This window comes from Cydia fagiglandana, chromosome 22 (genome assembly GCF_963556715.1).
Source record: "Cydia fagiglandana chromosome 22, ilCydFagi1.1, whole genome shotgun sequence".
Lineage (NCBI taxonomy): Eukaryota > Metazoa > Arthropoda > Insecta > Lepidoptera > Tortricidae > Cydia > Cydia fagiglandana.
Genome location: NC_085953.1, coordinates 6,421,768 through 6,443,873, shown reverse-complemented (window position 1 = coordinate 6,443,873; position 22,106 = coordinate 6,421,768). Strand labels below are relative to the sequence as shown.

General features: G+C 44.8%; 1 protein-coding gene and 1 long non-coding RNA gene across 2 annotated transcripts in view; both read left to right on the top strand.

The window, feature by feature from the left end:
* LOC134675480 (uncharacterized) overlaps positions 1-22,106 on the top strand; it is a 118,186-nt gene that overhangs the window by 84,642 nt on the left and 11,438 nt on the right. The window lies entirely within an intron of this gene.
* LOC134675469 (catenin delta-2) overlaps positions 1-22,106 on the top strand; it is a 70,134-nt gene that overhangs the window by 36,590 nt on the left and 11,438 nt on the right. The window contains exons 3-14 of the mRNA XM_063533739.1: positions 4,342-4,462; positions 9,055-9,177; positions 10,919-11,071; positions 13,371-13,459; positions 13,747-13,888; positions 14,221-14,317; positions 14,700-14,876; positions 17,912-18,093; positions 18,748-18,907; positions 19,399-19,588; positions 20,874-20,965; positions 21,420-21,598. Of these exons, the coding sequence (XP_063389809.1) occupies positions 4,342-4,462; positions 9,055-9,177; positions 10,919-11,071; positions 13,371-13,459; positions 13,747-13,888; positions 14,221-14,317; positions 14,700-14,876; positions 17,912-18,093; positions 18,748-18,907; positions 19,399-19,588; positions 20,874-20,965; positions 21,420-21,598 (1,705 nt within the window). The remainder of the gene's footprint in view (positions 1-4,341; positions 4,463-9,054; positions 9,178-10,918; positions 11,072-13,370; positions 13,460-13,746; positions 13,889-14,220; positions 14,318-14,699; positions 14,877-17,911; positions 18,094-18,747; positions 18,908-19,398; positions 19,589-20,873; positions 20,966-21,419; positions 21,599-22,106) is intronic.

Below are 22,106 nucleotides of genomic sequence, written 5' to 3'. Positions count from 1 at the left end.
TTTCACACAACGTAGGTAAGTATGTTGCATTAGCGTAACGGTATGTTCGTGGAAATACGTGCAAGAGTATTGGGGTTCAAGACTGGTGCGAGTAGGTAATTTCTTTTTGTTTCTCCTTTGTGTTATCTTACCTTTAAACGAGCAATTATTATATATATGTTACTGTAAAAGCCCGAAGTACGGCAAAACCTAGGATTTACCGGTAAAACCTAGGTTTTACCGATGCCGATCGGTAAAAGCCCGAAATGTTAAATCTTACTAGTTTACTTTGGGCTTTTACCAACACCGATATGGTAAATCCTAGGTCTTACCACGGCGACCGGTAAAGTTTGAATCATGCACTGATTCTTTAGATTATTAGATGAAAAGTAGGTAGGTTTGGATCTCCCGGTTCTGCTGAAGGTGAAAGAGAACTCTACTAGCCTGCCTCGTGGCTAGGCACCCAGGTTTAGGTATAGTTAACTTTAAAACCGAATCTGCAGCTGGCTACTGTATTGGGTAATAGAAACGCGTTCCGTATGTGTTTCGCTTTCCAGATGACCAGGGTGCCTAGCCAAGATGCCAATGGTTTACGCTCCGTAGCGACCGAAGCGCAGCCGTGTCTGTCGCATTAATATGGCAGAGTGATAGAGAGAGGTATTACCCTAACGTTCGCTACGGAGCGAACGACTGGCATCTTGGCTAGGCACACAGATTTAAACGCTTTTTAAAAATCAAAAACTATTACTTATGAAAGCAGAAGAATATAAATGATCGTATTTGATTTATAATTGTTACATATTTGCCGTAACTTATTTTTAAAATGTGTTTTTCAATTAAAAGACACGTCAAGATTGTTTACCTTATTTCTAATGCTAAAAAAAAAAACTATAGTAATAATTGTGTTTTTCATTCATAGACAAAATCCATTATTTTTAACCACAGGAAATTTTATACATTTCTTTTTTATTGCAGTGAAGATGTCCTGATTGTAAAAATAAGAGAGATTAGGTAGAGTATAATTTCTAATTTTCTTTGTCAAAAATAAACGAATACGTGTAGCCCATACTTAATCAATCGATTTATGATAATAAGAAAAATTAAATAAAAATAAAAAAACAATACGAAATTTAGATGTAACAAAAATACAAAAAGTTATGTTCCAGCATACAATGACTGGGGATCGAACCGGGAATCTTCAGTTTGTAAGCAAAAAAGCGACTGTTTGCATAACACGCCATGATAGTTCTTAGCTAAGCTGACGAACTTCGGGTACTTATTCTCGCTTAGGTCAATTAAGTACCTGTCAAACGTCAGTGTCAACAAAATTGCACTAAACATGACGGCACTCCAAATACGCGCCGTGGTCAGCCCGGCAACGTCGGAAATGGTATGGCAACGTCGCAAATGTATCTGTACACGACATTTGTGACACACACATACGTAAAATTGATGAAAATTTAACTATGATTTTTGCATGATTTCTGTATGAAACATTGTTTTCCTGTTAATTTCGCGCAAACGAATATTCGAAGGAAGATAAATGCGGAAATATTTATGTACTAATAGTGTGTAGTTACTTAATGAGCTTTGATTGAATTTTGTATGAAAAGCGAACCACCTTAAAATGGAGTTTTAATTTTAGTGATCATTTAGGTACTACATATTTTAGGCAGTAAGAATGTTTTTTTTTGACGTTACATTTTACTATGTAGATGTAATGATCAGTTAAATACCAGACAAATAAAATTCTGCAGCCTCCTCTCTATTGGTATGTAAATTGTATGCCATGAAGTATTTTGGGACATGTAAGTTATGCTTAATGATACATTTGACTAAATAATATTTGGTAAAATGAAACTTGTCCAAGTAATTATTTGCTAAACAAAAACTTGCCAAAAAAGACTATTGCTAACTGAAAATTTGCGATAACTTGTTTTGCCAAACATTTTTTTGGGAAATGATAATTTGGGAAACATAGTTTGGGATGTGATACTTTGGGAAACGTTTTTGGCCCATTCGTTAGTAAACCGTTTAGTATAGGTAGAGCGAGCCCAGACACCATCAGAGAATGACATTACCTGTAAGGCTGCGGTCTGTTTGCACACGCCGTCCGCGACTACCAGCCGCTCGCGACCGAAGACATCCATAATATCCAAATATGTTCATAAATGTATGTGCGTGGTCTGGTCACCCGCCACACGCGACGTCAACTTGTGACGGATCAAGGTCACCCGCGGACGGCGACCGTCGTTCAATCATAGCAATACGGCGTCCATCTGCCGCGGCGTTTATTGTAAATAATATAAGTACATTACGTAGATGATTGATTACCAAAGAAAAGCTGAACTACCTACTTATGAGTTAGGGCAGTCTAATAATGTTTGTATGATACGTCTTGCAAAATAAGGGTGTTTGGCGGTAGGGTCAAGCAGATCAGGTACCTGGCAGGTGTGTCAGTCGCTTGTCGTTACGGCATGCTGTCCGTCGCGGGTGGACCACGCGTCGTTGCACAGTTGCGCTAACGTTGCGTCGAGCAGCAGTCATCGAGTTGATTGGACGCCAACGCTCAGAAGACGCTAGTGTGTGGTCGCCCTAAGTAATAACCTCACTATTGACAGAGTTGTGATAGCTCCTTAGTATAATGACGGGCTCTGATTCAAGTGAATAGCTTTAACACAATTTCAGAGCGGAAATCATTTCCCATAATCGCCACTTACTGTCAATTGTTGATGCCTTGAACTACAACCGGTAGACATAAAATCATCAGTTATTGATTGATATTATTTTTAAATTGAAAGCCCGTCATGTCAGCGTCCGCGTCCTAGGCTCGTTAAACATAATTTACCCATTAAATTACGTACGTAATTGATATTAATTAAACGTGTGTTAATATGGGGAATGCTTACGAGTAAATTGCTATTTTGTTGAGGATATTTTGGTCAAATATTAAACTTGTCAGAGGATACTGTTTATAGTGTTTGCTAGTTGAAATTATATTTCGTTAGGTGTATAAAATACCTAATTAATAGCCACACTTTTCGGTGGACAAGGCATCAGTGTCTCTAATTAAGTCTGCTGTGAAATACATTTGGTACCACCATTAACGTTATAAACATCATATAATTTGATAACTAATGAGTGGTCATGACCCTCGCTCCGGGGCTTTCCTTACCCAAAGGTTGTCCATCGCGGTTCAACGTGGCAACGCGGCGAGCGTGATGAGCACCTTTGCATCTGGAGAGGCGCGGGGCGAATTTTGTTTACGAGAATGTTAGTTTTTAGTTTATGACTAAAGTGATGTTAGCAAAAGTAGCTTAGACTTTAAGATAAACCCTGTTGCTTACCATTTTGTCAAAATTAACAAATATTGAGAGGCGGTTAAAATACAGGCAAAATTATAATCAGAATCAAGGCAAAGTCTTTGAACCCGAATACTATAAAAAATTAACTACCAAGAATTATACGTGAACATAACAAGTTACAAGGGTCTCGATTTAAACGGATCTTTATTCATACCAATACAACGGAAGCGAGTTTTGTTTGTTCTAAACAATCTGTCCGATCATAACTCACATTTGCAAACAGTTTGCGGCCTTAGAGTAAACCCGAGGGATGTGCTACATACGCTTGCGTGAGCTGCATGTATATGGGCTAGTTGCTAGTATTATGTATTGTTCTGAAACTATTAAAAAGATCTGTATATACAGATACGGAAGGTGGCTGAAATAGGTCAGAATGTAATTAAAGACTTATTATTTTAATAAGCCGTTTACTCATTTATTAACTCATTTCAGGTTGAAGTTGATCTATATAGCGTTATATACGAGTATAGTCAGTTGAATCATACAGGACGTATATATATATATTTTCTAAATACCCACTTAACTTTTGTGTGAAACGCCATTTCATACTCTGAAGCCGATGAAGACGAATTATATATTTGAAGTGTAAATCGCACCCCAGCGAGGACCATGGTTTTCAGTCACAAAAGGACGACCGACTACAGAGACCTACCTTTTTGTTCAATACAAATAGATAATGGGAATTTGGGAACCATTTCACTCAGGAAAATACATTCGAACAGTGACACTTATACTTACTTACTCCTCTGGCGCAGCGACCCAAAGTGTGTCTTGGCTTCCAACACGACTGCTCGCCACTGATCCCGGTCCTGTGCCGTTGCTCGCCAGTTTTTAACCCGGAGTTCGCGCAGATCAGCGTCCACCACATCCGCCCAACGATACCTGGTACGACCGACCGGGCGGCGTCCTATCGGTTTTCCCTCAAACGCTCTTTTCACCGCCCGATTACCTCCCATTCGCTCAAGATGATACTTATAGGATGTTTTAATTGTTACAGGAACGGGCCGGTGGAGGGCGCGTACGGTCCGCAGCACAGTCCCGTGTCGCGCTCGGACGCGTCCACGGAGGACGCGGAGCTGTCCGCCGCGCTCGCGCACCAGCACCACCTCGCCATGCAGGTCAGACCATTATTTTTATCAGTTAGTAGGTCCACACATAACGAGCCGCCTCGCGAGGAAAATGCCGCGCGAAGCAGCTCGGCTACACAGCCCGACACCGCGAGCCGGCTCGTTCTAATGCTATACGCTGCGTAGAGCTTCGAATTGCACCAGAATACCTGTAGAAGCTCTTACTGAGCACAGGTAGGTCAAACGATACTGTCAATGATGTACGACTAGGTCAGTGATGATCAGAGCTCGGATAGGGTGAGCTATTTGCCTTATAATTTGACATGTCTTATGTCATATATAAGGCAAATAGCTCACCCTATCCGAGCTCTGGTGATGATCCTTCCGGCCGATTTCGACCATGGCGACCACTTCGACTCCTAGTTAGCTCGGCGCTCGTGCCCCCGAATATGGCTGACGTAGCCGATCTTCGAGGTGAACCTCCGCGCAGGTCAGTATACCACTATGACTAAGTCAGTATACCATGAATGAACCTAGTGTTCAATTGAGCTGAGCATCTGACTTGCTGGCGCTCAGTGAGCGTTTGGAATAATATTCCTAAGATAACGCTACTAAACAGCCTCTATGCCACAGAATAAATAATAGTACTAGTCTCTAACAAAACGCGTCTGTTACGATCAGCACAGATATGGCCGCTAGGTGGCGACAGCGCCACACGCGGCTTATGGCTTTCCTCAAAATTGGGGTGGAACGGATGTATTTTTAGCTACCTGTAGCAAAGCGACTAAATCGCGGAGTGAGCCACGCCTGTTTATGCCTTATTGTTTTATCTATACCCTTAGGCCTACATGCGGCATTTTATAAAATAAGAATTTACAATCCCTATATCGATGAATTCAGCGGGACTATAGCATAGTAAATACCGTCCGCCATAGGCAGTATGCATTGGCCATAAAACGGAAATAAAATAAAACAGTAACTGCGCAAGGGAAGGTTTCACTTGGCGGAATGACGTTGACATCTCTTACGAGATTGGATTGCATCGTCTGCAGTCTGGGAACGTTGGGTTACATAAAACTGATTAATTAGCTTGCTTATAAATAAAAGAGTAAATGGAAAGATAATAGGAAGGTATTGAATTACATTAGATCAAGAGAGTGTGCTTCAAGATTGAATGGATGGTACTGAAATAATTAGCTAGTTGTTAAATAACAAACTGGGAAATGATTTACGAATTTTTCGCCAAACTCAAACATTGAGTTACAGAGACTTCCCGAAACAAAAGATTATGCCGATAGGATTGGGTTGGGATTTTAGATGGTCGTGATTTCCAATCTGTAATTTTTTCGCACCTAGTTAATTCAATTTTTATTTCGTTAGTCACGTTTTTCCATGAGAACAAAAATGGACTCCGATTGCTAACCGAAGTTGCTGTAGATTACATAACTTACCGTATTGAGCTAACTTACCACATTGTCTTAGATTTCCGAACCTCAATGGTGTCTATCTAACAACAGAGGCGCTGGGCGTAATCCCGCAGCCAACAATATCGCCCGTTCGGTCAGATGCTTCAATGAAAACGGCTTTAGAATTTGGCCGAGACGTTCATAGAAACCGATTCACATTTACTTGCTTAGGTTTAGGTATATATTCGAATTATTAAAGAGAAGTATAAAGAATCCAAATTTTCCTCGGTATATGGCTGTATCGTAGTACTTATGTTAAAATGAAAACACTGAAATATGTACTTTGGTTACTGAGACGTAATCACATAGCGAAATAATCTAATAAGTTAGGTCTCTCGGTGGACTAATTGAGTCACCAACTTGGTAAAGAAACACCTATTAATCTTGACCAGTGCCCTGTTTATCAAAAGTTTGTAACTTGTACCTAATACAAGTGGAAGTCCCTTTCTAACAAAAGCTGTAAAAAAGGGACTTCCAACTTGTATTACAAGTTACAAGTTTTTGATAAACAGCACACGTGGTTTGGTGCCTTCTATTGTTGCGTTCTTCGGTGTGCAGTCTCTATTGAATAACCATTTGCCCCATCGGCCATCGGTTCTATGAGCATTTGAGCAATGTGCCCCGCCCCCGACACGTAAGTCTAGCAACTAATCTCAATAACCCGGGGTTAAGCGGTTAAACCGTTGACCCAGTGTCAAATTGTCCTGCTAACCATGGTAACTCCAGGTTTAACCGGTTAACCCCGGGTTAGTGGAATGGTGCAAGTGGCACTTAGTGTTCCACTTCTGAGCAAAGGCCTACCGTTCGTTTCCTCCACTCGAAACTGTTGTTTATCTTTCTCACTGATTCGGGTAGAATGCATCGAAGTTGTGCCGACATCTACTTGGTTTGCGTGTATCCTGACCTGCATATGGTGTTCCGTAGATCCTCTTTCTGGCCCACCTTTCTGGGAGCATCCGGCTGACTTGTCCAGCTCAGTCCCACTGCAGCTTAGCGAGCTACATAGCTCAGAAAATTGCCAGACTTAAGCAGGCACTAATTTTACACGTTCCGCCTGCCAAAGTATAATTTAATTAATTTATTAATCTTCTTTTTTTCCTTGACTTTACGCTAACTAGCTCTTTCCTTTAGTGCTTTTTACGTAATTGGAAAAACGACACCTGAAACTGAAGCCTTCCCTTTATTAGGCAGCATTAAAATTAGTGTCTTAAAATTACTAGATACCTGGATTTTATTTACTGTTCTTTAAGTGTGTAGGTATAAGTAATGCGATCTCTTTAAAAACATCCGTTATCTTATTCGCGCATGTATAATGCATAACTTGCTATGCCGACGACTCCACTAGTGCAGGCGTGGCTCACTTCGCCGCTTTGCTACAGGTAGCTTAAAGTACATCCGTTCCACACCAATTTTGGGGAAAGCCATAAGCCGCGCGTGGCGCTGTAGCCACCTAGCGGCCATATCTGTGAGTGTGCTGATCGTAACAGACGCGTTTTGTTAGAGAGTGAGTCTTCTGTACCTAGTACTATTATTTATTCTGTGAATGAATAGAAAAGAATACTTGTGATTTATAACATCACAGGCCTTAGCGTCTATTGCAGACGATTTATGCATTGCTGTTTAGATAATTGATATGTTTAAATAACATATCAACTTCCGAATAACAACAGTCTTCATTCAAATGTAACTGCGCATATTTATTATTTCGGTTGTCGTCGCCATCATTAAAATTTCGCAATACAGCTGCAATCACTCGTAATAGTTACATCCTCTGTTACAAGCTTTCTTTTCGCAATACTGCAGTTCTACAGCAAATGTAGAAAACGTATGCCATACAGAACGTACTTAATGCTTTTTTGCGAAGCGACCGGCTTGATTACTCTCACGACTTTCCCTTCTAATGAGTGAAATGAGTGAAGTAAGTGTCATTTGCGTTAGTTTACATGCACATGTTATGCAATTGGTTAGTATGACGTAAATTAGGTAGGTATACCTACTACCGACCATGTTTTTGGTAATTTTAACTAAATAGTTAATATTACCTTTTAGGCGCGTGTAGTGTAAATTAGTTTCAACATTATGTTCATAAATTTTCGTGTTTCCATCTTTGCACACAGACGCATCGACTTCCGGCGTGTATAAATATTATTTTCCTAAATAAAACACGCAATTTGTGTACTTGTAATAATTGTGTAAATTACGTCATCAACTCATCAGTTAACCCTTTATAAGGCATAAGGGTGTCAGGAATTATGCAAAATTGAACTCTATCACTTTGAAATAAAGTTCAAAATCAGGTGGGAAAGATATTCCCTCTGCCTTATAAAGGCTTAAGGCTTAGGCTTAGGCCAAAACACTTACTTATTTAGAATTTGAACATTGGTTTCTAGTTAAGCTGTAGGTACGCTCCATACGAATGGGGCTGCATGAGGCTCATAACGCATTCACTGCCAGGGGGCGTAGCCTGGGAACAAACTTGTATAACGGTGAACGCACATCTGCGTCGGGGGCAGTGAATGTGTTAAGTCATACTACTTATACTGCGTAGTCTAATAAAACATGGTCTTCTCTTCCCAGAGTGACACAAGCCTACGTCACAATAACATGGTCGCTATATATAGCGCTATCGCATATTATCATATAGCGCTGTCGCATGATGACGTAGGCTTGTGTCAGTCACGCGACCACGAAAAGACGGGAAGAGACTACCAGGCGGAGTATATTATTATACCATGTTATACTGCATAGGAAAACAAAAACAAATATAGAACATGATGCTGTACGGCGCTGGCGCATGGCGTCAACTGGAGATCAACGCCCAATTGGTTTTGATTGTTTATTTTACATAAAAAGCGGCGTCCGTGGCGTCGTAACCATCGTATTAGTTTCCATACTAATTGTGTTATTATTGAATAATTTTACGGTTTAGACTCATTTGTTTTTAGTCACTCGCGCGACATGTTTCGGAGAGCCTAGGTCTCCTTTCTCAAGCACTAAGCACTGCGAGCAGCGTTCACGATGGCCGTGTATCGCGTACTTTCGCGTGCTTGAGAAAGGAGACCTTGGCTCTCCGAAACATGTCGCGCGAGTGACTAAAAACAAGTGAGTCTAAACCGTAAAATTATTCAATGTTAGTATGTCTCACAACAGTTTAACTAAATGTGTTATTATTTGCAGGCCGGCGATTACCAGGTCGGCGCGGGCGTCGATCCCGACTATGGCCAGTACGTGTCCTCCCCGGGCGCGCACTACAACCACATGGGACACCTGACCATGGCGCCCTCGCAGAAGTACCCACATGTAAGTACCAGGTCCCAGTCCTACATCAACTGTCGAACAGGAATTACCAGGGCGTCGGCGCGGGTTCGATCCCGACTATGGCCAGTACGTGTCCTCTCCGGGCGCGCACTACAACCACATGGGACACCTGACCATGGCGCCCTCGCAGAAGAACCCACATGTAAGTACCAGGTCCCAGTCCTACATCAACTGTCGAACAGGAATTACCAGGACATCGGCGCGGGCGTCGACCCCGACTACGGCCAATACGTGTCCTCCCCGGGCGCGCACTACAACCACATGGGACACCTGACCATGGCGCCCTCGCAGAAATATCCACATGTAAGTACCAGGTCCCAGTCCTACATCAACTGTCAAACAATAATTACCAGGACATCGGCGCGGGCGTCGATCCCGACTATGGCCAGTACGTGTCCTCCCCGGGCGCGCACTATTACAACCACATGGGACACCTGACCATGGCGCCCTCGCAGAAATATCCACATGTAAGTACCAGGTCCCAGTCCTACATCAACTGTCAAACAAGAATTACCAGGACATCGGCGCGGGCGTCGACCCCGACCACGGCCAATACGTGTCCTCCCCGGGCGCGCACTACAACCACATGGGACACCTGACCATGGCGCCCTCGCAGAAATATCCACATGTAAGTACAAGGTCCCAGTCCTACATCAACTGTCAAACAAGAATTACCAGGACATCGGCGCGGGCGTCGACCCCGACTACGGCCAATACGTGTCCTCCCCGGGCGCGCACTACAACCACATGGGACACCTGACCATGGCGCCCTCGCAGAAGTACCCACATGTAAGTACCAGGTCCCAGTCCTACATCAACTGTCGAACAGGAATTACCAGGGCGTCGGCGCGGGCGTTGACCCCGACTACGGCCAGTACGTGTCCTCCCCGGGCGCGCACTACAACCACATGGGACACCTGACCATGGCGCCCTCGCAGAAATATCCACATGTAAGTACAAGGTCCCAGTCCTACATCAACTGTCAAACAAGAATTACCAGGACATCGGCGCGGGCGTCGACCCCGACTACGGCCAATACGTGTCCTCCCCGGGCGCGCACTACAACCACATGGGACACCTGACCATGGCGCCCTCGCAGAAATATCCACATGTAAGTACCAGGTCCCAGTCCTACATCAACTGTCGAACAGGAATTACCAGGGCGTCGGCGCGGGCGTTGACCCCGACTACGGCCAGTACGTGTCCTCCCCGGGCGCGCACTACAACCACATGGGACACCTGACCATGGCGCCCTCGCAGAAGTATACACATGTAAGTACCAGGTCCCAGTCCTACATCAACTGTCAAACAGGAATGACCTTGTATAGGCCCCGTGCATGAACTATAGGGGGCAGCATAGGAGCCGTCAGATTTTTGGCGCGAGGCGTAAATGTGTCGTTTATGCTTCCGATGTAGCTCACAAGATGGCAGAACCTACTATGCAAAAGGAAACGTACCGATGAGAAACGGTAGATGCTAGCACTTGCTTTGACAATGTACATGTGCACATATGATTCCGATTCAGGCCACAAGATGGCAGACCCTCCACCGCGCACGGTCCCTATATGAAATAGCGGCTACATTGTTGATACGAGTATCGTCTGTACTGATTTCTACCTAGAAATCTTTTTAACAATCCAAATTGTCGTATTACTCCTCTAGACGAAATGTGTATTAAAAATTGAGCTTATGAAACATAATTAGTAAACATTGTTTTTCACAGGTGATGGATTCAGTATCCGTATCCGGTGGGGGTACGTACGGAGCGACGGGCGGCCATTACGGAACGTATGGCCACTACGGAGCCACGACATACCCAGCACAGCCGGCGTATATGGTTGAGCCGCCGCCGAACGTCCCGCAGTACATAGGCCAGGCGAGTGTGGACCTTAGTGTGCTAGAAATAGAGTATGTTTCGCTGTGGAGTCACGGCTTAGCCAGCGTATATGGTCGAGCCGCCGCCGAACGTTCCGTAGTACATAGACCAGGCGAGTGTGGACCTTAGTGTGTTAGAAATAGAGTATGTTTCGCTATGAAGTTCTAGCTCAACCGGCGTACATGGTCGAGTCACCGCCGAACGTTCCGTAGTACATAGACCAGGCGAGTGTGGACCTTAGTGTGTTAGAAATAGAGTATGTTTCACTATGGAGTCACGGCTCAACCGGCGTATATGGTCGAGCCGCCGCCGAACGTCCCGCAGTACATAGGCCAGGCGAGTGTGGACCTTAGTGTGTTAGAAATAGAGTATGTTTCGCTATGAAGTTCTAGCTCAACCGGCGTACATGGTCGAGTCACCGCCGAACGTCCCGCAGTACATAGGCCAGGCGAGTGTGGACCTTAGTGTGCTAGAAATAGAGTATGTTTCGCTGTGGAGTCACGGCTCAACCGGCGTATATGGTCGAGCCGCCGCCGAACGTTCCGTAGTACATAGACCAGGCGAGTGTGGACCTTAGTGTGTTAGAAATAGAGTATGTTTCGCTGTGGAGTCACGGCTTAGCCAGCGTATATGGTCGAGCCGCCGCCGAACGTTCCGTAGTACATAGACCAGGCGAGTGTGGACCTTAGTGTGTTAGAAATAGAGTATGTTTCGCTGTGGAGTCACGGCTTAGCCAGCGTATATGGTCGAGCCGCCGCCGAACGTTCCGTAGTACATAGACCAGGCGAGTGTGGACCTTAGTGTGTTAGAAATAGAGTATGTTTCGCTGTGGAGTCACGGCTTAGCCAGCGTATATGGTCGAGCCGCCGCCGAACGTTCCGTAGTACATAGACCAGGCGAGTGTGGACCTTAGTGTGTTAGAAATAGAGTATGTTTCGCTATGAAGTTCTAGCTCAACCGGCGTACATGGTCGAGTCACCGCCGAACGTTCCGTAGTACATAGACCAGGCGAGTGTGGACCTTAGTGAGTTAGAAATAGAGTATGTTTCACTATGGAGTCACGGCTCAAACGGCGTATATGGTCGAGCCGCCGCCGAACGTCCCGCAGTACATAGACCAGGCGAGTGTGGACCTTAGTGTGTTAGAAATAGAGTATGTTTCGCTGTGGAGTCACGGCTTAGCCAGCGTATATGGTCGAGCCGCCGCCGAACGTTCCGTAGTACATAGACCAGGCGAGTGTGGACCTTAGTGTGTTAGAAATAGAGTATGTTTCGCTGTGGAGTCACGGCTTAGCCAGCGTATATGGTCGAGCCGCCGCCGAACGTTCCGTAGTACATAGACCAGGCGAGTGTGGACCTTAGTGTGTTAGAAATAGAGTATGTTTCGCTATGAAGTTCTAGCTCAACCGGCGTACATGGTCGAGTCACCGCCGAACGTTCCGTAGTACATAGACCAGGCGAGTGTGGACCTTAGTGTGTTAGAAATAGAGTATGTTTCGCTATGAAGTTCTAGCTCAACCTGGCGTACATGGTCGAGTCACCGCCGAACGTTCCGTAGTACATAGACCAGGCGAGTGTGGACCTTAGTGTGTTAGAAATAGAGTATGTTTCGCTATGAAGTTCTAGCTCAACCGGCGTACATGGTCGAGTCACCGCCGAACGTTCCGTAGTACATAGACCAGGCGAGTGTGGACCTTAGTGTGTTAGAAATAGAGTATGTTTCGCTATGAAGTTCTAGCTCAACCGGCGTACATGGTCGAGTCACCGCCGAACGTTCCGTAGTACATAGACCAGGCGAGTGTGGACCTTAGTGTGTTAGAAATAGAGTATGTTTCACTATGGAGTCACGGCTCAAACGGCGTATATGGTCGAGCCGCCGCCGAACGTCCCGCAGTACATAGGCCAGGCGAGTGTGGACCTTAGTGTGCTAGAAATAGAGTATGTTTCGCTATGAAGTCACGGCTCAACCGGCGTATATGGTCGAGCCGCCGCCGAACGTCCCGCAATACACAGGCCAGGCGAGTGTGGACCTTAATGTGTTACTCTTAGAGTATGATTTACTATGGAACGTAAAAGTCGCCACCGATGCAAGTTGTATCATACAATCAGCTAAAAAAGCTATTACATATATCCGTGAATCCCGTAGTATTTAAGACTCGGGCTAAGCCTTACTACGAACACTAGTTGCATGCCTTGTGCAATTTGGAATATATTGGCTTATTCAATACCTATCAAACGATAATTTTAGACAATGGTATCATAAAAAATATTTTTATGTAATTCTTGTTTTTTTTTTACAGGAATATGTAGAAGGTGGTGGTAGTGCGTCTCCCCGAAGCGCTTCGCCCGGCGCTTTGCCCCCTCAACACAATTTGCACTTACAACAAAGGTGTGTAAAGTCTAATTTCGATCAACATAGTTAGGAAAGTTTAATCATTCATTTCATACTTTTACATCCCATCTTGAAACATTGATATTGATACTACCCTCACACTATTAAAATAGAATAGTAATACTTTAAAAATTTTTTTATAATCGGGGTGATAACTTTATTTACGATCGGCTTTAAAAAATAATTCAAAAGTATTTGTTTTATTGTATTTATTATGTCAGGTAAAACATTGATTTATACATACGGGAAAAAAAAAACACAAAATTCCAATATTTCGTTTGCAGGTACGACTCAGCGTCGCTAGAACAAATCGGCCGCCATTATTGTGTCACGTCACCGCGCGGCGAGTACGCGGCCGACGCGTACGGCTACCAGCACTACCCCACCGCCTACGACCCGAACCCGCACCAGCCGCCGCAGTTCAAAGTGAGCCTTATGACATACTTGTTAGAGTTGACTGTGTATTGTACGGCCGGTCGACTCGTGTACCCTACCAACACCGAACGTGACTCGGACCAGCCGCCGCAGATCAAAGTGAGCCCTATGTCATACGCGTTAGAGTTGACTGTCTAGTGCCTGTACCCGACGTACAGCTACCACCACCGCGTATGACTCAAACCAGCCGCGCAGTTCGATTGGAGCCTTATGTCACACGAGTTAGGGTTCTTTTTACATTGTGACGAGTTAGTAACACAGAAGTCATTTATTACAAAGAAAGTTTCATTCATTTATAAATTGTGTTGTATTTTTTTTTTCAGGATTCGCAGAATGGATTAAGTTTAGGCAGTGCAGGTGGTCAATCAATGTATGGTGATGAAGAGGAATTGCAGAAACAAATGGCCAACATGGCGCTAGGTAAGCTACAGCTTTGCTGTCCACTTATTGTAGGTAGTAACAAAAATGATGTGAAAGACACTACGGCAATAGCGAATATTCCGCAAAACTGCGTGTAGGGGGTGCCACTAGCACAAACAGTAAACAAACCTCTTTGATGCGTCAATATTTATTCCTTACAACTTGTCAAAACCTGTTTACGGCAAATAATATTTAAGTTACTCTATGGTTAGCTGTTTGAGACGTGTAAATAAGAGATAGCGCAGCAATCATATAAAAAAAAACACGTAATTACGTAATGCTAAATCCAAAGAAACAAACCACAGTCTACCAGACATTTGTATTCTGTGAGATTTTGATCTCATTGGGGATTTGTCGTAACACAATTGTGTAACTTTTCCAGTTCACGGCGGCGTCGGTCGCGAAGACGGCGGCGGTTTACAATGGCGGGATCCCAACCTTCCAGAAGTCATCGGCTTCCTAAACTCACCCTCTGATGTCGTCAAAGCAAACGCGGCCGCGTATCTCCAACATCTCACGTATATGGACGACCCTAACAAACAGAAGACTAGGAGTTTAGGTAACATACCTTATTCAGTTACTTTAGGGTTTCATTTAGCTTGGAGACTGGATCCGTGGACGGCGGCGGTCTACAATGGCGGGATTTAAACCTTCCAGAAGTCATCGGCTTCCTAATCTCACCCTCGGACGTCGTGAAAGCAAACGCGGCCGCGTATCTCCAACATCTCACGTATATGGACGACCCTAACAAACAGAAGACTAGGAGTTTAGGTAATGTATCTTATTCAGTTACGTTAGGGTTTAATTTAGCTTGGAGCATAAATCTGAAGACGGCGGCGGTCTACAATGGCGGGATTCAAACCTTCCATAAGTCATCGGCTTCCTAATCTCTCCCTCGGACGTCGTGAAAGCAAACGCGGCTGCGTATCTCCAACATCTCACGTATATGGACGACCCTAACAAACAGAAGACTAGGAGTTTAGGTAATGTATCTTATTCAGTTACGTTAGGGTTTAATTTAGCTTGGAGCATAAATCTGAAGACGGCGGCGGTCTACAATGGCGGGATTCAAACCTTCCATAAGTCATCGGTTTCCTAATCTCTCCCTCGGACGTCGTGAAAGCAAACGCGGCCGCGTATCTCCAACATCTCACGTATATGGACGACCCTAACAAACAGAAGACTAGGAGTTTAGGTAATGTATCTTATTCAGTTACGTTAGGGTTTAATTTAGCTTGGAGCATAAATCTGAAGACGGCGGCGGTCTACAATGGCGGGATTCAAACCTTCCATAAGTCATCGGTTTCCTAATCTCTCCCTCGGACGTCGTGAAAGCAAACGCGGCCGCGTATCTCCAACATCTCACGTATATGGACGACCCTAACAAACAGAAGACTAGGAGTTTAGGTAATGTATCTTATTCAGTTACGTTAGGGTTTAATTTAGCTTGGAGCATAAATCTGAAGACGGCGGCGGTCTACAATGGCGGGATCCCAACCTTCCAGAAGTGATCGGCTTCCTAAACTCACCTTCGGACGTCGTGAAAGCAAACGCGGCCGCGTATCTCCAACATCTCTCAAGGTTGTCTGGAAGAGATCGCTTACAGCGATAAGACCGCCTGTTGCTACCATTATTTACACTGTAAATCTGTTATTGTATTTTTCTTTGTGGTGCAATAAAGAGTATTTACTTACTTACTTACTTACATCTCACGTATATGGACGACCCTAACAAACAGAAGACTAGGAGTTTAGGTAATGTATCTTATTCAGTTACGTAAGGGTTTAATTTAGCTTGGAGCATAAATCTGAAGACGGCGGCGGTCTACAATGGCGGGATCCCAACGTTCCAGAAGTGATCGGCTTCCTAAACTCACCCTCTGATGTCGTCAAAGCAAACGCGGCCGCGTATCTCCAACATCTCACGTATATGGACGACCCTAACAATCAGAAGACTAGGAGTTTAGGTAATGTAACTTATTCAGTTATCTTAGGGTTTGATTTAGCTTGGAGACTGGATCCGTGGACGGCGGCGGTCTACAATGGCGGGATTTAAACCTTCCAGAAGTCATCGGCTTCCTAATCTCACCCTCGGACGTCGTGAAAGCAAACGCGGCCGCGTATCTCCAACATCTCACGTATATGGACGACCCTAACAAACAGAAGACTAGAAGTTTAGGTAATGTATCTTATTCAGTTCCGTTAGAGTTTAATTTAGCTTGGAGCATAAATCTGAAGACGGCGGCGGTCTACAATGGCGGGATCCCAACGTTCCAGAAGTGATCGGCTTCCTAAACTCACCCTCTGATGTCGTCAAAGCAAACGCGGCCGCGTATCTCCAACATCTCACGTATATGGACGACCCTAACAATCAGAAGACTAGGAGTTTAGGTAATGTAACTTATTCAGTTATCTTAGGGTTTGATTTAGCTTGGAGACTGGATCCGTGGACGGCGGCGGTCTACAATGGCGGGATTTAAACCTTCCAGAAGTCATCGGCTTCCTAATCTCACCCTCGGACGTCGTGAAAGCAAACGCGGTCGCGTATCTCCAACATCTCACGTATATGGACGACCCTAACAAACAGAAAACTAGGAGTTTAGGTAACATACCTTATTCAATTACGTTAGGGTTTTATTTAGCTTGGAGACTGGATCCGTGGACGGCGGCGGTCTACAATGGCGGGATCCCAACCTTCCAGAAGTCATCGGCTTCCTAATTTCTCCCTCGGACGTCGTGAAAGCAAACGCGGCTGCGTATCTCCAACATCTCACGTATATGGACGACCCTAACAAACAGAAGACTAGGAGTTTAGGTAACATACCTTATTCAGTTACGGTAAGGTTTAATTTAGCATGGAGCATGAATCCGAAGACGGCTGCGGTCTGGCGGGATTCCAACATGCAAGATCCCAATCTTCTAGTCTAGTGTTTAAGGTTGAGATTAGCTTGAATCCTGTTCGACGTAACTGTAAAATGCCGTTTCACTTACATAACCATTTTAACAAACACAAGAGTAGGAGTTTAGGTAACGCAAGAGGGTGACCACACTTCCCACTTCCGAAAATCATTGATTTTTGAGAAGCGTTCAGACAAGGACGATTTTGAGGGCCCGTTGCAGCAACCACATTTAACGAACTGATTAACGTCAATCGGCATTATAGTATGAAGATTCCCATACAATAAAATTTAGCGAACGCTTTAACGGTGACCGACGGTTTGGTGCAACCGACCCTAAATTAGCCAACCCGTAATGTGGAGCGTTCGGGTAGCAAAGAATACCATGAAAGTCTGCTGAATACTGAACCTCTTTATTAAGAAAACTAGTGCTTATATACTAATGGCCTACGTGAGTGGCATTTAGGTGACCTTTAAGACAATGTACTTAGAATTATTGTTTATTTTATTAAATATATTTTCTATTTCTTAAATGTCACATGACGTGTTGACCCTAATACCCAACACGTCATGTGCCTACCCACCGTACAAACCTCCTATTAACTTAATTATAAATCGACGAAGTGCAAGAACTTAATGTTTAAGTATGATATAATAATGTAGCCAATAACGAATTGTTTTTTTTTCCTATTTTCCAGGCGGAATCCCACCATTAGTCCGGCTAGTGTCCCACGAGAACCCCGAAGTGTGTCGCAACGCGTGCGGAGCCCTAAGAAACCTGTCCTACGGCCGGCAAAATGACGAGAATAAGCGAGCTATAAGGGACGCAGGCGGCATTCCCGCGCTCATGGCGTTGTTATGCCGAGCAACAGACATGGAGGTACGGGTGGTATTCCACCTGTCCAATGCCATTGCGTCTCACTCTCTCATTAACCAAAACGTGAGAAGGCAATACACATTGGACAGATGGAATACCATCCTATGTTACGACTTCATCAATCTATAAGTTTTTCTGGTATTCCATGTGAAGCCTAAAGTGTGTCGCAGAGCGAGCGGCGCGTCAGTGTGCGGTGACTTTAAACTCACTGAACCTACCTTAGAAGCGGTAAGGTTATGAGTCTTTACTTACCTTAGTTTAGTCAGTTTTTGTTCTTGCAGTGCAGGTGCTTTTTAGAGAACTATTTGTGGAAGCTATAAAAATGATAGGATATGTGCTGACCTAAAGAGATTCTCGATAGTATAGGCCCCGTGCATGAACTATAGGGGGCAGCATAGGAGCCGTCAGATTTTTGGCGCGAGACGTAAATGCATCGTTTATACTTCCGATGTAGCCCTCAAGATGACAGAACCTACTATCCACAACGAAACTTACCAACGAGAACGGTAGATGGTAGCACTTGCTTTGGTAATGTACATGTGTACATATGTTTCCAATTCGGGTCAAAAGATGGCAGACCCTCCAACACGCGTGGTCCCTATTCGTTACAATAATTCCAATTAATTCCTGCTTACAAATAATATAATTTGTTCGCAGGTGAAAGAACTGGTGACCGGTGTAATATGGAACATGTCGTCGTGCGAAGACCTCAAGCAGTCGATTATAGACGACGCGGCGCAAGTCATCGTCAACAAAGTGATCATTCCACATTCCGGCTGGCATCCAACCAACCCTGGTGATACTTATTGGTCCACAGGTAGGATTATTTTATTATTAAACTAGCGACCCGCCCCGGCTTCGCACGGGTTAACAAATGATACACTTAAACCTTCCTTAACTATCACTCTATCGATAGGTGAAACCCGCATGAAAATCCGTTCAGTAGTCTTTGAGTTAATCGCGAACTTACAAACACACAAACAGACGCGGCGGGGGACATTGTTTTATAAGGTGTAGTGATGACCAGTGATTGGTCAACCACGATCAAACAGACGCCGTAGTGACAACCAAAAATGGTGCCATATAGCGTCATATTCAGCTGCCAAACTCAAGAGATCGATGTTTTTAGACCTTATAATATACATGGATGGTATTAATAGTGTTTTTGGTCGAATAATTTTCTACTTCCGAAATATAATTTTTATGTAGATAGATAAATTGTTTAGATATTTGTGCAGCAATGAAAATTTATTTTCAAATTTCGTCAAGTAGACTTAGCGCAATGACCCTATAACTTTACATCCGCAGTATTCCGGAACGCATCCGGCGTCCTCCGTAACGTGTCGTCGGCGGGCGAGTACGCGCGGCGCCGGCTCCGCTGCCTCGGCGGTCTGGCCGAGGCCTTACTGCACGCCGTGCGAGCCGCCATACAGTGCAACGCCATCGGCACCAAGATCGTCGAGAACTGCGTCTGCGTGCTGCGGAACCTGTCCTACAGGTAGATTATGATGATGATGTGTAGCGAGTACGCGCGGCGCCGGCTCCGCTGCCTCGGCGGTCTGGCCGAGGCCTTGCTGCACGCCGTGCGCGCCGCCATACAGTGCAACGCCATCGGCACCAAGATCGTCGAGAACTGCGTCTGCGTGCTGCGGAACCTGTCCTACAGGTACTATGATGATGATGTGTAGCGAGTACGCGCGGCGCCGGCTCCGCTGCCTCGGCGGTCTGGCCGAGGCCTTGCTGCACGCCGTGCGCGCCGCCATACAGTGCAACGCCATCGGCACCAAGATCGTCGAGAACTGCGTCTGCGTGCTGCGGAACCTGTCCTACAGGTACTATGATGATGATGTGTAGCGAGTACGCGCGGCGCCGGCTCCGCTGCCTCGGCGGTCTGGCCGAGGCCTTGCTGCACGCCGTGCGCGCCGCCATACAGTGCAACGCCATCGGCACCAAGATCGTCGAGACCTGTGTCTGCGTGCTGCGGAACCTGTCCTACAGGTAGGATGATGATGATGATGTGTGGCGAGTACGCGCGGCGCCGGCTTCGCTGCCTCGGCGGTCTGGCCGAGGCCTTGCTGCACGCCGTGCGCGCCGCCATACAGTGCAACGCCATCGGCACCAAGGGCTTCGAGAACTGCGTCTGCGTTCTGCGGAACCTGTCCTACAGGTAGGATGATGATGATGATGTGTAGCGAGTACGCGCGGCGCCGGCTCCGCTGCCTCGGCGGTCTGGCCGAGGCCTTGCTGCACGCCGTGCGCGCCGCCATACAGTGCAACGCCATCGGCACCAAGATCGTCGAGAACTGCGTCTGCGTGCTGCGGAACCTGTCCTACAGGTACGATGATGATGATGTGTAGGGAGTAGATAATGTTCCTGGGACTGAATTTATAAAGAAAACTTAGTATCGGGAGCACACTCTAGCAGTACCGTCTTTGCCATAAGGGCACACGGGGTGCGTGCCCAGGGCCAGAGCATTGTGTTTCTATGTTCTATAATGAATAGCTAGAGGCATAATAAGTTCAAGGTTCGCTGCTCGCTTATCAAATAGTTTCATGCGTGAAATCGTTCATGACGTGAACACCATAAAAATGAATTCAATGCAGATGAAAGACTTTGTTTTACTTATTTATACTCTTTATTTATTTTTATTCTTAGCCTAGGTTATTTATAATATGAATATAAAAAAGTAAAATATAAAAACACAAAAAAATATAATAAATACATTCTCTCAAATATGCGCTATATTAGAAAATTTTGTTACTAAAATGTTATTTTCTTATAGATGTCAAGAAATAGAAGATCCCCTATACGATACTAGAGCACCACCTACCCAATCCTCTGGCCAAGCGAGGATACAAGCTAGCGCTTCCAAAGGTAAAATCGTAATATAGTTTTCATTTTGTTGCTTTCAGTTAGATGTTGATCGGAATCTCACCCTAGAGACGCAACAGTCAAGGCTATCAGCACCATTGCTTTCTGGGCATACATTGTTATAAGGGTGGTATTCCGTCTGTCCAAATATCTTTGCGTCTCACATTTTGCTTAATGAAAGAGTGAGACGCAATGACATTGGACAGATAGAATACCACACTAAGGAACTACGACAAGAAAAAAATAACTTTATACATTGTGACCAACAGAATTGACTGAGTTTTGATAAAACAAAATATGAAAAAAAAGGGAAAAAATATCCTGGTCACGGCACCACATCCTAAAAATCAAAAGCTTTCTCTTCATTTGGAAATTAAGTAATTTTTATAGCTTTTATTAATACAAACAAATAAGCTCTGTTTGCAGTAACGTTATTTTAACAACTCCAATCTTTCAGGAGAGAATCTAGGCTGTTTCGGCGGCAGTAAAAAGAAGAAGGAAGGCTCATCGTCGTCCAACTCCACCAGCCCGCTCGGCAAGAGCGACCCCGACCACCAACCCCTGGGAGACACCAGCTCGAACACCCAGCTCGGGTACAGCGTACCCAAGGGCACTGAAATGCTCTGGTCACCTGAGGTAAGCCACAATACAATTACATCAAAGGTTAGGTACCTCTGGACTAAACCAAGATGACATTCGTTGAGAGAAAACGCCAATCGAATCTTAAATGTTTGGAAATAGTCATGTGACTTCGTAGCATCTGTCATCCCGATCTGTCTTCTTTAGTTTGACGTATGTCCAATGTACGATTGGCTAGGCGCCCTAGCACAGAATAAATAATATATATACTACTATCGTACAGAAAGGACACTTTCTACAAAACCGAAGTTTGACAGCGATTCAGGGACGAATCATGCTATCCCTTTCTAATGTATGGCACTATCTCTTTCGGCTATTTAGAATTGTCAAATCAAGTCATTATCTTATCTGTGGGGGTGACATCGTCACTGCGAGACAAAACCCCTAAAAAAAAAAGATTAAAAAAATCTTATCTGTGGTCGTGCACGCAAAAGGACGTCAAGTGGTGCCAACCTTAATAATAGCTCGGAGCAATGCTGAGCTGAACGGACACGAGTTTGTCCGA